The 17,602-nt window shown below is 50.3% G+C and overlaps 1 protein-coding gene across 2 annotated transcripts; it reads right to left on the bottom strand.

Moving 5' to 3' along the window:
* Nucleotides 1-303: 303 nt before the first annotated feature.
* On the bottom strand, nucleotides 304-16,455 carry znf219 (zinc finger protein 219). Of its 2 annotated transcripts, XM_035424510.1 has the most exons (5): nucleotides 16,217-16,446; nucleotides 6,183-6,273; nucleotides 4,003-5,734; nucleotides 3,700-3,828; nucleotides 304-1,624 (listed from the first exon to the last, which is right to left on the bottom strand). In XM_035424510.1, the coding sequence occupies exons 3-5, from the start codon at nucleotides 5,729-5,731 to the stop codon at nucleotides 684-686; spliced, it is 2,799 nt and encodes a 932-aa protein (XP_035280401.1). In that variant the 5' UTR covers nucleotides 5,732-5,734; nucleotides 6,183-6,273; nucleotides 16,217-16,446; the 3' UTR covers nucleotides 304-683. The 2 variants fall into 2 exon arrangements, with proteins under 2 accessions (XP_035280401.1, XP_035280400.1); XM_035424509.1 differs by lacking the exon at nucleotides 304-1,624 and having other exon boundaries at nucleotides 1,820-3,828; nucleotides 16,217-16,455.
* Nucleotides 16,456-17,602: the final 1,147 nt, after the last annotated feature.

Below are 17,602 nucleotides of genomic sequence, written 5' to 3'. Positions count from 1 at the left end.
ACTCACACGTACACACTCACACACACGTACACACACACACACTCTCACACTCACATGCACACACACACACGCACACACACACACACACACTCGTACACACACACACACATGCACACACACACACGCACACACACACACTCGTACACACACACTCACACATGCACATACACACACACACATACATACTCGTACACACTCACGCACACACACATTCACACACACACACACACACACACGTACACACACACACACGCTCTCTCACTCACACTCACAGACACGCAGGCATACACACATGCACACACACAGACACACATGAACACACACACACGTGCATACACATACAGACACTCACACTTGCACACATACACACTCACACACACGCACGCACGCACACACACACATACACATACACACACACACACACAGCGGCTCTAATGAGTATCACCCTTCTGTCATGTTCTTCCTGTTTCCCATAATGCACTGTTACTTTATTTGATTGTTGGTGTACTGGGGAAGCTCCTGTTTGTCAATACTGGGTTGAGGAAGCACAGGAGTTGAAGACCAATGAAACTGCAGATCTGCCTCTGCGTGTGTACAGCAGCCTATCAGACTAGATGGGGGGGTACTGCTATGGTCCATGTGCCTCCTGCAGAACACTAAACCCCTCCCATCACCCCCCCCCCTCACTCAGCCTCCTCACACATGTGGGAGGGGGAGGGTGGAGCCAGGACCCTATCTTCCTCTTCCCCTGGGAGATCGCCAAGGGAACTAATGTTCTTCTCCCCCTCCTCCTCCTCCTCCTCCTCCATCGCCTCCTCCTGCTCCTGCTCCTCCTCCTGCTCCTCCTCCTCCTCCTGTGGGCCCGTGCTGGCCCCCGCTGTGCAGCTGCGGGGGTTTGGGGGCGGGTCTGGGCTTTTGGGGCCCTCCTCCTGCAGTGAGAAGCCGTTGGCTGTCGCCGCCCTGCTGGCAGCCCAGTTACTGCAGGAGGTCCAGAGGGCCAGGGGCCGGGGGGGCGGCGGGGGCGCGTTGCCGGGGGAGACGCGCTTGCGGCGGGACTTGCTGGTGTGGTTGACCTGCAGGTGCATGGCCATGAGCTCGGCGGAGGACGTGCGGAAGGGGCAGAACAGGCACTGGCTGAGCGTGACCCCGCCCCCTCCCTCCAGGCCGGGGCGGCGGGACAGGTCCAGGGGCTCGAAGGCGTCCCCGTGGGGCGGCAGCCGCGTGGTGCTCAGCGCTTTGCGCCGCGACGTTTTGGGCGGCTTCGCCGGGGGCACCCTGCCCCACCCCCTCTGCCCCCCCCTGGGGAACCCCCCCGCCACCGCCCCCATGGAATACGGGAAGCCCTCTAGGTCTGCCCCGCCCCTCTGGGGCCCGCCTGCCTTGCGCTCTCGGGGCCACGCCTGGGCGTGTCTGGGGGCGGGGCTGGGGGCGGGGTCAGCGCTGTTCTCTGCCCTACTGAAGGGACCCTCCTGGGGAGTCCGGTGGCGGGGGCTGGGGGGCAGGGAAGAGGCTAAGGGGGGCGCAGAGTTCCTCTGCTCACGGTGGTGTCTCTGCAAGTGGTACTTCAGAGACCCAGACTGTGTGCCAGCATAGTCACAGTGTGGACACTTATAGGGCCTCTCACCTGAAACACACACACACAGTCAGCTACAAATGCACGTACACACACACACACACAGAGTCAGTTACTAACACACACACACACACACACACACAAAGAGTCAGCTACAAATGCACATACACACACACACACACACAGGGTCAGCTACAAATGCACATACACACGCACACACACACACAGAGTCAGCTACTAACACACACATACACACACACAGAGTCAGCTACAAATGCACACACACACACAGTCAGCTACAAATGCACATACACACACACAGAGTCAGCTACTAACACACACACACACACACACACATAGTCAGCGCACGCGCACATTCTATCAGATGTACAACTGCTGCAACAGATAAAAACACAGTTGTAGGCAGGTGTGGGGAGATGGGATGAGATGTAGGCAGGTGTGGGGAGATGGGCTGAGATGTTGTAGGCAGGTGTGGGGAGATGGGATGAGATGCTGTAGGCAGGTGTGGGGAGATGGGATGAGGTGTTGTAGGCAGGTGTGGGGAGATGGGCTGAGATGTTGTAGGCAGGTGTGGGGAGATGGGCTGGGATGCTGTAGGCAGGTGTGGGGAGATGGGCTGAGATGTTGTAGGCAGGTGTGGGGAGATGGGATGAGATGTTGTAGGCAGGTGTGGGGAGATGGGCTGAGATGCTGTAGGCAGGTGTGGGGAAATGGGATGAGATGCTGTAGGCAGTTGTGGGGAGATGGGCTGAGATGTTGTAGGCAGGTGTGGGTAGATGGGATGAGATGCTGTAGGCAGGTGTGGGGAGATGGGATGAGATGCTGTAGGCAGGTGTGGGGAGATGGGCTGAGATGTTGTAGGCAGGTGTGGGGAGATGGGATGAGATGCTGTAGGCAGGTGTGGGGAGATGGGCTGGGATGCTGTAGGCAAGTGTGGGGAGATGGGATGAGATGTTGTAGGCAGGTGTGGGGAGATGCTGTAGGCAGGTGTGGGGAGATGGGCTGAGATGTTGTAGGCAGGTGTGGGGAGATGGGCTGAGATGCTGTAGGCAGGCGTGGGGAGATGGGCTGAGATGCTGTAGGCAGGTGTGGGGAGATGGGATGAGATGTTGTAGGCAGGTGTGGGGAGATGGGCTGAGATGTTGTAGGCAGGTATGGGGAGATGGGCTGGGATGCTGTAGGCAGGTGTGGGGAGATGGGCTGAGATGTTGTAGGCAGGTGTGGGGAGATGGGATGTGATGTTGTAGGCAGGTGTGGGGAGATGGGCTGAGATGCTGTAGGCAGGTGTGGGGAAATGGGATGAGATGCTGTAGGCAGGTGTGGGGAGATGGGCTGAGATGTTGTAGGCAGGTGTGGGGAGATGGGATGAGATGCTGTAGGCAGGTGTGGGGAGATGGGATTAGATGCTGTAGGCAGGTGTGGGGAGATGGGCTGAGATGCTGTAGGCAGGTGTGGGGAGATGGGCTGAGATGCTGTAGGCAGGTGTGGGGAGATGGGCTGGGATGTTGTAGGCAGGTGTGGGGAGATGGGATGAGATGTTGTAGGCAGGTGTGGGGAGATGGGCTGAGATGCTGTAGGCAGGTGTGGGGAGATGGGATGAGATGTTGTAGGCAGGTGTGGGGAGATGCTGTAGGCAGGTGTGGGGAGATGGGCTGAGATGTTGTAGGCAGGTGTGGGGAGATGCTGTAGGCAGGTGTGGGGAGATGGGCTGAGATGTTGTAGGCAGGTGTGGGGAGATGGGATGAGATGTTGTAGGCAGGTGTGGGGAGATGGGATGAGATGCTGTAGGCAGGTGTGGGGAGATGGGCTGGGATGCCGTAGGCAGGTGTGGGGAGATGGGCTGAGATGCTGTAGGCAGGTGTGGGGAGATGGGATGAGATGCTGTAGGCAGGTGTGGGGAGATGGGCTGAGATGTTGTAGGCAGGTGTGGGGAGATGCTGTAGGCAGGTGTGGGGAGATGGGCTGAGATGTTGTAGGCAGGTGTGGGGAGATGGGATGAGATGTTGTAGGCAGGTGTGGGGAGATGGGATGAGATGCTGTAGGCAGGTGTGGGGAGATGGGCTGGGATGCTGTAGGCAGGTGTGGGGAGATGGGCTGGGATATACCTGTATGCACTCGTAGGTGTACCTTCAGGTGGTGAGAGGAGCGGAATGCTTTTCCGCAGTACGGACAGTCTTTCACACCTGTCCCCCTCACCCTCTCTCTGACCGAGCCTGCCCGTAATCCATTCTCACCTGACACAGGTGGAGAGACAGAGGGAGGAGATGATAGAGGAGAAAAGAGAGAGAGTGTGAGTGTGTGTGTGTGCGTGCGGGTGTGTGTGTGTGTGTGCGCATGTGTGCTGTATTTCTGCTGTTACATGATGTTATATGTCATATGTTATATGTGTGTGTGAGTGTGTGCTTTACCTTGGTTGTGGCTGATGCCGGAGTGTAATCCTCCAGCAGGGTGCAGTAAAGGGGCGGTTGTTTTTGGGGTGTGGGGTGCGGGGGTTTTGGGGGCATGGCCAGGTTTCCTGGGCTCCTCCCTGTGGGGTCTGTGGGTGTGCACACGTGCGTGAGCGATAGCCTGTGGCAGCGAGCCGAACAGCTTCCCGCAGTCCGGGCACTCCCAGGGCGCGGCAGGGGCGTCGGCTCGGGCGTCGGCTCGCGACAGCAGGCCCTCCAGGTACGCACGCACCTGCTCTGCCTCGCCGGCCACCGAGCTCTTCTGTACGCGCTGCTGCCCCTGCTGGCTGGAGGCTAAACTACGCGCCACCAGCTGCCAGACAGCTGCTCCCCCTGCCCCCATGCTGGCCCCGCCCCCAGCGCTGGCCCCGCCCCTCTCAGCCACCTGCGCCACAGCCTGCAGCCTCTCCATGCAGCTGCCGCCCCCGTCGCCTGGCAACCCCAGGTAACTCAGCAGCGAGGCCTTACTGGGCTCTCCGGCCTCCCCAGGCCCCGCCCTGGCCCCGCCCCCACGCGCCAGGAGCAGGCTGGAGTACAGCGCCCCAAACGCCTGGCTCCTGGGGGGGGCCTTGCTCTGCTCCCCGGCACCGCCCCCTGAGGCCCCGCCCCCTGAGGCCCCGGCTCCTGAGGCCCCGCCCGCTTTCAGGCCCAGCTTGTTCAGGTGCACCTTCATGTGGTTCTTCAGGAACCAGGGCTCCTTGAAGCCCCGCCCACACACCTGACACTTGTGGTCAAGGGAGGCCTTGTGCTTGCGCATGTGGCCCTTCAGAAACCAGGACTGCGTGAAGCGCTGTCCGCAGGTGTCGCAGCGGAACGCGGGCAGGGGGAGCGGCAGGGGGGCGGGGCCGGGAGCGGGGCCAGGGCTCTCAGGGGCGTGGCTCTCCTGCAGGTGCGCGGCCAGCGCCTCCTCCTGGCTGGCGGAGAAAGCGCACATGCTGCACTTGTAGGGGTTGTGCAGGATGCGGACGTGGCGGGACAGCTCTCCGGCCGTGCGGAACTTCCCCTTGCAGGCGTGGCAGCGGAACGAGGACGCCACCTGAGAGGCGGGGTCTTCAGCGGGGGCGAGGGGCACGGCCCCCTCTGTGGGGGGCGGGGGCGGGGTCACAGCAGGCGGGCTGAGGGTGGGCAGGCCGACGGGACTCCCCGTCTCCAGCGGCGGGTTGGGGTTGTGGTGGCGCTCGCGTTCGCGCTCGCGGTCCAGAGTGTGGGCTCGGGCGTGCAGAGACAGTATGCTGTTGAAACGGAACCTCTTCCCACACACTTTACAGGGGAACCTGAGCTGCAGCCCCGCCCCCTGCCCCACCCCCTCCTGCCCCGCCCCGGCCGGCCGGCCGTTGTGGAACAGCTGCAGGTCCAGCTCTGCGCTGCTCCGGGGGTCCTGACTGGAGCACAGGGCACGCTCCAGAGCTCCGAAACCCAGCTCCCCGCCCGGCCCCCCGCCCAGCCCCCCGCCCGGGAACAGCGGGGACGGGGGGGGCGACAGCTCCTCTTCATCCTCCTCTTCCTCCTCCTCCTGCTCCGGCTCATCGTCATGGTCACGGTGCGGTTGGGGGGAGGGTGGGGTGTGCTGCAGGGGGAGGGGGCTGTGGTCCAAGGTGGGGAGGGGGCTGTGGTCCAGGGCGGGGAGGGGGGGGGACATCTGGGGTGGGTCACAGGACAGAGCCAGCACACACTCCGGAGGGGAATCCATACTCTGAGGGAGAGATGTAGGGAAACAGAGAGGGAGAGAGGAATGAAATGCTTTTAATGTAAACTTGTTTTTAAGTGAAATCAGGAAGAAAGGGGTTCATATGATCGGATTTCAGTGTGTAGGAATGGAAGCTTGTGTTGTGAGAGTTTTCAGAGAGGCATTCAACAGCTTCTGTGTGATTCTGAATGAACACATTAGCAGTACAGGTGCATGGTCTCTCTGGAACAGCACATCTCTGAGTGAACACAGCAGTACAGGTGCATGGTCTCTCTGGAACAGCACATCTCTGAGTGAACACAGCAGTACAGGTGCATGGTCTCTCTAGAACAGCACATCTCTGAGTGAACACAGCAGTACAGGTGCATGGTCTCTCTGGAACAGCACATCTCTGAGTGAACACAGCAGTACAGGTGCATGGTCTCTCTGGAACAGTACATCTGTGTGGTCTCACCTTTAGAGTGAGTGTGACATGCTCCGGTCTGTTTGCAGAGGGAGGAACAGATACAGTGATTCCAGTCCTTCTGAGCCCCTGCTACAGCTCCCTGAAAAACACCATCATCATCACCATCATCATCATCATCACCAGCATCTTCACCTCCACCTTCAGCATCTGTGCAGGTTTGTGTCTGTAGCTCTGATAGTGCTCAGAAGTGGACTGAAATTAGTATGGTAATAATAATAATAATGATAATCGTTGTTGCAAAGACATTAAACTGTAAACAAGGAGAAACTACCCTGCAGTACATTAAATTATAAACAAGAAGTTAAAACTACTCTAATGAGCATTAAACCATATTACATAAACAGCAAAGACCCACAGACTGAAAAAAAGAAAAGTTCCAGCTAAATCAGGCTGGGAAAGGTTCTAGAGAGGGCAGGCTGGAGGAGTGGAGATGCAGTCTAAAGAGGATGTTCTGCAGTCTAAAGAGGAGGTTCTGCAGTCTAAAGAGGAGGTTCTGCAGTCTAAAGAGGAAGTTCTGCAGTAACAGAAAAGTATGAGCATTTAATGACTCAGTTTCAATGACTTCCATCAGTGGCGGAGGGAGGGTCCTGTGTGTGAGGCAGAGGGAGGGGCCTGTGTGTGAGTCAGAGGGAGGGGCCTGTGTGTGAGTCAGAGGGAGGGGCCTGTGTGTGAGTATACACTATTATGACACTTCATCTGAATCAGAAATGAGTCCTGAAAGAGCTGTACATGGGAGCAACGAGGGACAGGAAGCAGTCCCTTCCCCTTGCGCCCTTCCTGCACTCACACAGTGACTTTAAAAAGTACAGCTATGCTCACACAGTACAGCTACGCTCACAGTGACTTTAAACAGTACAGCTACACTCACACAGTACAGCTACGCTCACACACACAGTACAGCTACACTCACACATAGTACAGCTACACTCACACAGTACAGCGACGCTCACACACAGTACAGCTACGCTCACACACACAGTACAGCTACACTCACACAGTACAGCTATACTCACACACATAGTACAGCTACGCTCACACACACAATACAGCTACACTCACATAGCAATTACACACACAATGCACACATGCAAACAAATGTATAGTCTGACTTGCAGGTGTGTTTCTCGTAAACTTGCGGCTAGCAGCTGGTTTTAATAGACTCAGACTAGCGGGTGGTTTTAATAGACTCAGACTAGCGGCTGGTTTTAATAGACTCAGACTAGCGGGTGGTTTTAATAGACTCAGACTAGCGGGTGGTTTTAATAGACTCAGACTAGCGGGTGGTTTTAATAGACTCAGACTGACAGGTGGTTTTAATAGACTCAGACTAGCAGCTGTGGTTTTAATAGACTCAGACTAGCGGCTGGTTTTAATAGACTCAGACTAGCGGGTGGTTTTAATAGACTCAGACTAGCGGGTGGTTTTAATAGACTCAGACTAGCGGGTGGTTTTAATAGACTCAGACTAGCGGGTGGTTTTAATAAACTCAGACTAGCGGGTGGTTTTAATAGACTCAGACTAGCGGGTGGTTTTAATAGACTCAGACTAGCGGGTGGTTTTAATAGACTCAGACTAGCAGCTGGTTTTAATAGACTCAGACTAGTGGGTGGTTTTAATAGACTCAGACTAGCGGGTGGTTTTAATAAACTCAGACTAGCGGGTGGTTTTAATAGACTCAGACTAGCAGCTGGTTTTAATAGACTCAGACTAGCGGGTGGTTTTAATAGACTCAGACTAGCAGCTGGTTTTAATAGACTCAGACTAGCAGTTGTGGTTTTAATAGACTCAGACTAGCAGTTGTGGTTTTAATAGACTCAGACTAGCAGCTGTGGTTTTAATAGACTCAGACTAGCGGGTGGTTTTAATAGACTCAGACTAGCAGCTGTGGTTTTAATAGACTCAGACTAGCGGCTGGTTTTAATAGACTCAGACTAGCGGGTGGTTTTAATAGACTCAGACTGACAGGTGGTTTTAATAGACTCAGACTAGCAGCTGTGGTTTTAATAGACTCAGACTAGCGGGTGGTTTTAATAGACTCAGACTAGCGGGTGGTTTTAATAGACTCAGACTGACGGGTGGTTTTAATAGACTCAGACTAGCGGGTGGTTTTAATAGACTCAGACTGACGGGTGGTTTTAATAGACTCAGACTAGCGGGTGGTTTTAATAGACTCAGACTGACGGGTGGTTTTAATAGACTCAGACTAGCGGGTGGTTTTAATAGACTCAGACTGACGGGTGGTTTTAATAGACTCAGACTAGCGGGTGGTTTTAATAGACTCAGACTGACGGGTGGTTTTAATAGACTCAGACTAGCGGGTGGTTTTAATAGACTCAGACTAGCAGCTGTGGTTTTTATTCCTCATTTTATTGAAATTACAGCCTCTGCCCTAACCCTAACCCTAACCCTAACCCTCTGCCCTTGTTTACCTATACCTGTGTTCAAAAGTCTCTCAGCAAGCTGCTCTTTCTTTTTGATTTGAGTACTTCCCCAGATAGCAAGCGATTCTGGACCGGATCTGGGCTGATTCAGGATCTGGATTGATTCAGCACAGCAGTCGCAAATCTGGTCCAGAGTCGCTTCTTATCTGGGTCTGGTCCGCATCCTGCAATTTGGGAGGATGGAATGAATCATTCACAGCAGAGAGGGGGCTCCTTTAAAACAGCTGATGTGTTGTGTGGGGGTACGTTTATAAACAAAGAGGGGTTCAAGGCACATTAAAGCACATTTACATGGATATATTTCACATTTTACTGAATAAAATATGTTAACATCTGCCATTTTACTAGAGCTGACAAATTTCCATTTTTATGTGGTCCATCCTGGCTCCACTGATTTGTGACAGGAAGCCAGGAGTGGATCATGCAAACTGCCACACTGCCCCCTGATGGAGATACAGCCACCGACACTCACTCTAATGTGCTGGCTGACATTTTGATTCAGTCATGACTCAAGGGCAGCACAGCCTCTCTATCTGTCCCTCTCTCTCTGTCTCTGTCTCTCCCTCTCTGTCTCTCTCTCTCTCCCCCTCTCTCTGTCTGCATCTGGCATTATTGTTCCCTCTTTTTCCCAGTTTCTCCCTCCCCTTTTCCCCTCCCCCGTCTCTCTCATCCTCCCTCCCTCCTTCCCTCTGTCACAGGTTTCCATTCATTCTCTCTCCCTCCCTGTGCTCCCTCTCTCCCCCTCTCTCTTCCTGTCTACCCTTCTCTCTCCCCCTCTCTCTCCCTTTCTTCCTTCATCTCTGTCTCCCTCTCTCCCTCTCTGTGCTCTCTCTCCCCCTCTCTCTCTTCCTTTCTACCCCTCTCTCCCTTCCTCCCTCTCTGTCTCCCTGCTTCTCTCTCTCTCCTTGCTTCTCTCTCTCTCTCTCTGCCCACAGAGCTGCCAGCTGGCATTCTGCCAGTGAATGCTGATATCAGCTGGTAGACTGGCCCTGCCAACATGGCGAATTACAGAGAAAGCGGGAGGAAGAAAGGAAGAGACCGAAAGGGATGAGGGGAGAGAAAGAGACAGCCCGAGTGAGCACACAGAGGCAGAGAGATAGTGATGGACAGAAAAGAGGGATGGAGAGGGAGGACGAGAGAATAGAGGGATAGGGAAGCCAACAGAGGAGGCAGAGATCACCCTTTCCATCCTGTAATAAGCACAGGTGTAAAGTAACACAGTCCAGCACAGCCACACAGTCCAGCACAGCCACATAATCCAACACAGGCCTACAGTCACACAGTCCAGCACAACCACACAGTCCAACACAGGCATACAGTAACACAGTCCAGCACAGCCACACAGTCCAACACAGGCGTACAGTGACACAGTCCAACACAGGCATACAGTGACACAGTCCAACACAGGCGTACAGTGACACAGTCCAGCACAGGCATACAGTGACACAGTCCAGCACAGGTTCTGTAGTCACACAGTCCAGCACAGGCATACAGTGACACAGTCCAGCACAGGTTCTGTAGTCACACAGTCCAGCACAGGTGTGCAATCACACACTCTCTCGCACTTATACACGTACACACACTCATAAATAAACACACTATACAAACTCTTTCACACTTACACACGCATGCAGACTCATACACACACACAAGCACAGACACATACACACAGTGTCTCGCTCACACACACACTCTCACACTTACACACACACACATTATTATCTCTCTCTCACACATACACACACTGTCACACTCATGTACACACACTCACACACATACACACACTCTCTCACACACATGTACACGCACACACATACAGTTCCATAATGTTTGGGGCAAAGACATTTTTTCTTGATTTAGCTCTGTACTCCACAATTTTAGATTTGTAATGAAACAATTCACGTGTTAAAGTGCAGATTCTCAGCTTTTATTAAAAGGTATTTTTTCATACATTTTGGTTTCACCAAGTAGAAATTATAGTACTTTTTACACATAGATCCCCCATTTCAGGGCACCATAATGTTTGGGACATATGGCTTCACAAGTGTTTTTGGTGAATAGGTGTGCTGAATTGTTTACTCATAGCAGGTATAAGACAGCTTGCAGTATCTAGTCTTGATTCTAGCCTTTTGATTACCTCTGGAGTCTGTTATTGGCATCTGTCAAAATAAGGACCAGAGATGTGCCAATGAAAGTCAAGGAAGCATTATCAAGCTGAGAAATAAGGAAAAACAGTCAGAGACAATAGGCCAAACCTCAGGCTTACCAAACCAATCTGTTTGGAACATCCTAGAGAAGTAAGAGTGCTCGGTGAGCTCAGTGACCACAAAGGGCCTGGTAGGCCAAGGAAGACCTACAGTTTATGACTGAAGAATTCTCACCATAATAAAGGAAATTAAAACCTGTCACAAACCTGTCCGACCGAGCAGAAGACACTCTTCAGGAGGCAGGTGTGGATGTGTCAGTGACTAATGTCAGCAGAAGACACTCTTCAGGAGGCAGGTGTGGATGTGTCAGTGACTAATGTCAGCAGAAAACTTCATAAACAGAACTAAAGAGCCTACACTGCAAGATGCAAAGCACTAGGTAACCACTAAAACAGGATGGCAGGCTAGAGTTCACTAAGACATACCAGGTAACCACTAAAACAGGATGGCAGGCTGGAGTTCACTAAGACATACCAGGTAACCACTAAAACAGGATGGCCAGGCTGGAGTTCACTAAGACATACCAACAAAACAGCCTGTCCCGCAGAGTTATGGCAGTAGGTCTTGTGGACAGATGAGACCAAGATTCACTTGTATCGGAGAGTCAGCACAAGCAACATGTGGAGGCCAAAGGAACTGCCCAAGATCCAAAGCACCCCCCCCCCCCCCTCCACACACACACCCCCTTCCCTCATCTGCTAAACATGGTGGTGGGAGTGTTATGGTTTGGGCATGTATGGCTGCCACAGGTACTGGCTCACTTTGTCTTCACTGAAGATATAACTGCTGATAGCAGCAGAATGATCTCTGAAGTATACAGAAGCATATTATCCGCTCAAGTTCAAGCAAATGCCTCCTAACTCATTGGACAGGACTTTATTCTACAGGAGGACAATGATCCCAAACATACTGCTGAAGCAACAAATAAGTTTTGACAAAGCCCGAAACTGGACATTTCTTAACTGGCTAAGTCATTAACCTGGTCTGAATCCAACTGAACATGTTTTTCTTATGCTGAAGAGAAAACTTAACACGACCAGCCCCTGAAACACGCAGGAGCTGGTTGCAGTACGGACATGGGTGAGCATTACCAGAGAAGATACTCGGCACCTGGTGATGTCTGAGCATTACCAGAAAAGATACTCGGCACCTGGTGATGTCTGTGGGTCACAGACTTCAAGCAGTCATTGCATGCAAAGGACATGTGAGAAAGTACTAAACATGACTGCTTTAATTTACAAAACAGTAATATGTCCCAAACATTATGGTGCCCTGAAATGGGGGGACTGTATATAAAAAGTGTTTTAATTTCCAGTGTATAAAAATACCCTTAAATAAAAGCTGTGAAAGTGCACTTTAACCACATGTGAGTTGTTTCATTACAAACTTAGTATTCTGGAGTACAGACCCAAATCAAGTAACAAAATGATTTGTCCCTATCATTATGGAGCTCACAGTATATATACAGTGTGTAAGTATTTGGACAGTGACACTATTTTTGTTTTGTTTCTGTACTGCAGCGCATTGGATTTGAAATGAAACAATGAAAATGAGTTTAAAATGCAGACTATCCGCTTTAATTTCAGGGTATTTACATCCATATTGGGTGACCTGTATAAGAATTACAGCCCTTTTTATACATAGTCCCTCATTTTTTGGGGAGTAAATTTAATTAGACAAATTAACATAATTTTAAATAATGTTGTCATACTTAGTACTTAGCTGCAAACCCTTTTCATTTGCCTGAAGCCGGAGCCACAGACATCAGCAGGTGCTGAGTGTCTCCCCTGGTGCTGCTCTGCACTTCCCTGGTGCTGCTCTGCCAGGCCTGTACTGCACTTCCCTGGTGCTGCTCTGCCAGGCCTGTACTGCACTTCCCTGGTGCTGCTCTGCCAGGCCTGTACTGCACTTCCCTGGTGCTGCACCGCACTTCCCTGGTGCTGCTCTGCCAGGCCTGTACTGCACTTTCCTGGGGCTGCTCTGCACTTCCCTGGTGCTGCTCTGCCAGGCCTGTACTGCACTTCCTTGGTGCTGCTCTGCCAGGCCTGTACTGCACTTCCCTGGTGCTGCTCTGCCAGGCCTGTACTGCACTTCCTTGGTGCTGCTCTGCCAGGCCTGTACTGCACTTCCCTGGTGCTGTTCTGCACTTCCATGGTGCTGCTCTGCCAGGCCTGTACTGCACTTCCCTGGTGCTGCTCTGCCAGGCCTGTACTGCACTTCCCTGGTGCTGCTCTGCCAGGTCTGTACTGCACTTCCCTGGTGCTGCTCTGCCAGGCCTGTACTGCACTTCCCTGGTGATGCTCTGCCAGGCCTGTTCTGTAGCCATCTTCAGTTCCTGTTTGTTTCTGGGGCTTTTTGCCTTTGTCTTCATCAAGTGAAAAGCATATTCAATTAGATTCAAGTCAGGTGATTGACTTGGCCATTCAAGAACATTCCACCTTGAGCAGATAAGCAAATGTTTCTGTACACTTCAGAATTCATCCTGCTGCTTCAGTCGGCAATGAAGACCTGGGAGCCAGTTCCAGTTTCAGCCATGCATGCCCAAACCATAACACTACCTCCACCATGTTTCACAGATGGGGGGTGGGGTACTTCGGATCTTGAGCAGTTCCTTTCTTTTTCCACACTTTCCTCTTTCCATCATTTTGGGACAGGTTAATACTAATCTGTCCATAAGACTCTGTTACAGAATTCTACAGTTTTTTTTCAGCAAACTGTAACCTTTCCATTCTGTCTTTGGGGCTTAGCAGTGGTGTGCACCTTGCAGTGAACCATTTGAGGTTATGCTGGTGTAGTCTTCTCCTTATGGCTTATGGAAGTCTTTGACACAACCATGCCTACATCCTGGAGAGTGTTCTTGATCTGTTTGACAGTTGAAAAGCGGTAATTTCTACATGTTTGAAAGTATTCTTAGGTCATCCACCACAGTGGTCTGACAGGTTATTTTGACACACCCAATGTTTTAGCTACATCTCTGGCCAATTTATTCTGACTTCTCAGCCTTGCGATAGGCAGGCTGCTATACTGGCACTGACACTTCTGTGGTCCTCGTGTTGAGAGACAATAGCAACAGACTCCAAATGCAAATTCCACACAGGGAACCAAATCTAGACCTTTTGTTAGCATGACCTATGCTGCAAAGACACAACTGGCCAAGAAACAGCTGAGCAGCCAATTGTCCAATTACTTTAGAGCCCCATAACATTGGGGACTGAATGGCTGTAGTTCCTGCATGGATCGCCTACAGGGAGCTGACAGTCTGCACTTTAACGTCCTATTCTTTGGTTTATTTCAAATCCCATGTGCCTGAGTATACAACCAAAACAAAAAATTGTCACTGTCCAAATACTTATGCACTGCATTATATATATATATATATATATATATATATATATATATATATATATATATATATATATATATATATATATATACTCCTCGTTAGTAATAATACATTCCATTTAACATTAAAGTTGTGAAAGTGAGCGATTCTACGGCGAGCAGGTTTGTAGCACGCTACGGGAGTGCCAGAGACGCGCGCAGATGACATGTCTGTTTCTTATCTCAAGAGGAATTTCCTCTCGCTGCAAGATGTGCGTCAATAACGCGCAACCATTTTCAGTCGCTCTCCGCTTCTCCCGCGGCCATCTCAATTAAAAAGCCACATTAATGAAATAAATAAGTGCCAACACACACACACGAATGTAGAAGCGTTGCAGAAAACCCTCTCAAAAGAGGTTCCCTTCGCGTAGTTTAAGATAATTTCGGATGCAATTAAACGGTGATTTAACACACTGTCCCATATTTATCACGAACATAATAGCTAATAAATGTTGTTTATATCTTACTAATATCATTGCTGTTATCTGGTTTTACGGATAAAAGGCCAACCACTGAGCGTCATGGCTCTCGCAGGCGTCTCCCATCGCCTTTCTCTCTAAAATTTACAACAAAAGATTAGTGGAAGGGGAAGAAACGAGTGCACGAAGTGCCATCGTGGATTTCATTTTGAATTTCTCTGCCAATCTCTCCGCCCTCTCAAAATTACGGCGCTTCTTTCACACACTGCCCTGCTTGCTCACAAATAGCCTACCAAACTCAACGTCACACTTGAAAGATTTTCCCCATAAAGACAGGTTTTTTTAAAGGTTACGTTTACACGTTTGCTACTTTTGTTGAAAGCTACGTACCCAAGAGTGGGGTGAATGCCGGAGCTAGTTACTCCAAAGAGGTGACGTTAGGACAAGCAGTCGGCCGTAATAGTAATGTTTGTAGTAGTGAGTAGCAGCGGTAGCAGCAGAAATGTGATAATGGCTGTTTACGACTCAAATTCGTGGTGACAGTATGAGGTAGTCGTACCTCTGCTTAATCCAAATTATTCCTTCCTACATCCTGACAAAAGAATGAGATAATCAACTGCTATGGTGTTTAGCCTACCGACGATAGTGGTTTCCTCGAATCTCTTGATATGTTGCCAGTTCATATTTTGTAACTGAAAAGCAGTTGTCCAAAATGGCACGAATTGGACAGTTTCGCGTTTTCTGTGTTACTTTTTTCATACTTTGGTCTCATATATTTAATGTTCTGCTACGTAGGCCTATAAGTTATTTCACGAAGCTATTCTGACGATTAGTAAATACAAATATAAAAGAACAAACGCAACATATATGCATAAATTAGTGAAATATAGTATATTCAAATGTAATACACTTTTAAAATACGATGTGCCTTCTTACCGAAAACTTTGCTAAAGTTAACGTATCAATATTTTATAAGTCTTACATGTGCTTGTGGATTTACTTTGGGTTACTTTTTTACTTCATAAATTGTAGGAGTCTGTTACAGTTGGGCAGAGGCATATCTGTTGCAGGTACTTGCCAGTATTTAGGCCCTCGTCTAAGTTGCAAAATTTTAGTTTTGATGTTCTGTTTAATCCAGAGTTTAACACGATGGTCATACAACTGGACACCCGCGTTACATAGGGCTACACTGGCTTCGTACAGCCAGAACTACTCAAGTGAACACAGCGACATGTATGCAAAACCGCCAATCACTGCGACCACCCGCTACTGCAACACATGCAAAAGAAAAGGCTGTAAAATAAATGCGGAGATTGTACGTACAATTATTTTAAATATTGTACGTACCATATACATTGAAGATTATTTGCCATATTTGCAAAAGTCGTCGTCAGATAGTTGTTTAAAAACAATAGACTGGTCGTAATAAAATAATAATTTAAGTACTGTTTCACCGGAATGCAAAAACACTGCAGTTACGTATAATCGCCTATAAATGTGCACATATATGCATTCATAAGTATTTTTTTATATAAAAGAATTTTTGTGATGAAAGTAAGGCTCAGTGTACTTACGGGAGAGGCGGCGAGGAGATTAATGACGCTACACGTCATGATTACGTTTCACTTGAATTAAATACATTACGAGTTGGGAAAAAATGGAAATCGGGGTTGTTGTATACAAGCATACGCCGTTCCCCCCTCCCCTCTCTCTCCTCCTCCCCTTCTCTCTCGCACGTCTCTCTCCCTTGAATTTTTTCAAAGATCCCTTTATTGTGCAGTCGTGAGTGAGTGAATGAGAGAGAGAGGGAGCGATGAGAGAGGGTGGGAGAGTGATGTAGGTTGCAAATGTAATTATAATCTCTCGAGCACCATTTTAGACCGTTCCCACATTCGGAGCACCTTTGCCGAGCTATCGCACGCGCTGTGGAGCGGCGCACAAATCATACCACGCGGAAACCCAGCAAACTGTTCGTCTCACCTACAAAATGCTATCATGCTGTACCAATTCGGGGTATTTTTTCCACTCAAATGTGCGGCAGAAGTGACAGTTTTAGGTGTGGTTTCCGAGCGTGTTTTGGTGAGCCGAGCCCGGAAGCGCACGGCTTCAAAGTTTCAGATGAAAGCTACAGGAGTATGTGATTTGTTTTTCATTTCAACACATCCGGTTAGTTATCAATGCTGAGGAATGTTTAAAGAAATCACATCCAATGTGTGTTTCTCCTCCTGTACTCATAGGCATAGACTGCAGAAAATATTTGAATTTTTATTAGTTATGAAAGAACCCTGCGAATGAGCCTCACCTGGACAGTCCTGTCTGAACCGGAGTCAGTCTGAAGAGAGCCGGCATTTAATTTCACCACATTTAGAGGCCTGTCTGTCCCCTTTAAAGTAAATATGAACATATTTAAACGCATCCTCCATGTATGCCTATTAGTAAATGCTTTCCAGATCAGTCCTGTGTGCAATTTGAGCTGCTCAGAGGTATGGTGCTCAGGGCTGTGGTGTTCAGTGGTATGGTGCTCAGGGCTGTGGTGTTCAGTGGTATGGTGCTCAGGGCTGTGGTGTTTAGGGGTATGGTGCTCAGGGCTGTGGTGTTCAGTGGTATGGTGCTCATGGCTGTGGTGTTTAGGGGTATGGTGCTCAGGGGTGTGGTGTTCAGGGGTGTGGTGTTCAGGGGTATGGTGCTCAGGGCTGTGGTGTTCAGTGGTATGGTGCTCATGGCTGTGGTGTTTAGGGGTATGGTGCTCAGGGGTGTGGTGCTCAGGGGTATGGTGCTCAGGGGTGTGGTGTTCAGGGGTATGGTGCTCAGGGGTGTGGTGTTCAGGGGTATGGTGCTCAGGGCTCTGGTGTTCAGGGGTATGGTGCTCAGGCATGTGGTTTGAGACCCTGTGTGGTTGACCAGTTGAGGCTTGGAGGGAGTTTGTGGGCCTCAGCCTGCCCTGTGAGTGTGTTTGTGTG

The sequence above is a fragment of the Anguilla anguilla genome, chromosome 7, assembly GCF_013347855.1.
Source record: "Anguilla anguilla isolate fAngAng1 chromosome 7, fAngAng1.pri, whole genome shotgun sequence".
Taxonomy (NCBI): domain Eukaryota; kingdom Metazoa; phylum Chordata; class Actinopteri; order Anguilliformes; family Anguillidae; genus Anguilla; species Anguilla anguilla.
The sequence above is the reverse complement of the archived record's forward strand: the minus strand, read 5'-3'. Positions and strand labels throughout refer to the sequence as shown.

Bases quoted from the DNA above. Each gene is read 5' to 3' on its own strand.
- znf219 (XM_035424509.1), bottom strand. From the start codon at position 5,731: ATGGATTCCCCTCCGGAGTGTGTGCTGGCTCTGTCCTGTGACCCACCC. The intron at 3,829-4,002 runs GTAAAGCACACA...CACCTGTGTCAG, and splicing joins CGGCATCAGCCACAACCAAG to GTGAGAATGGATTACGGGCA.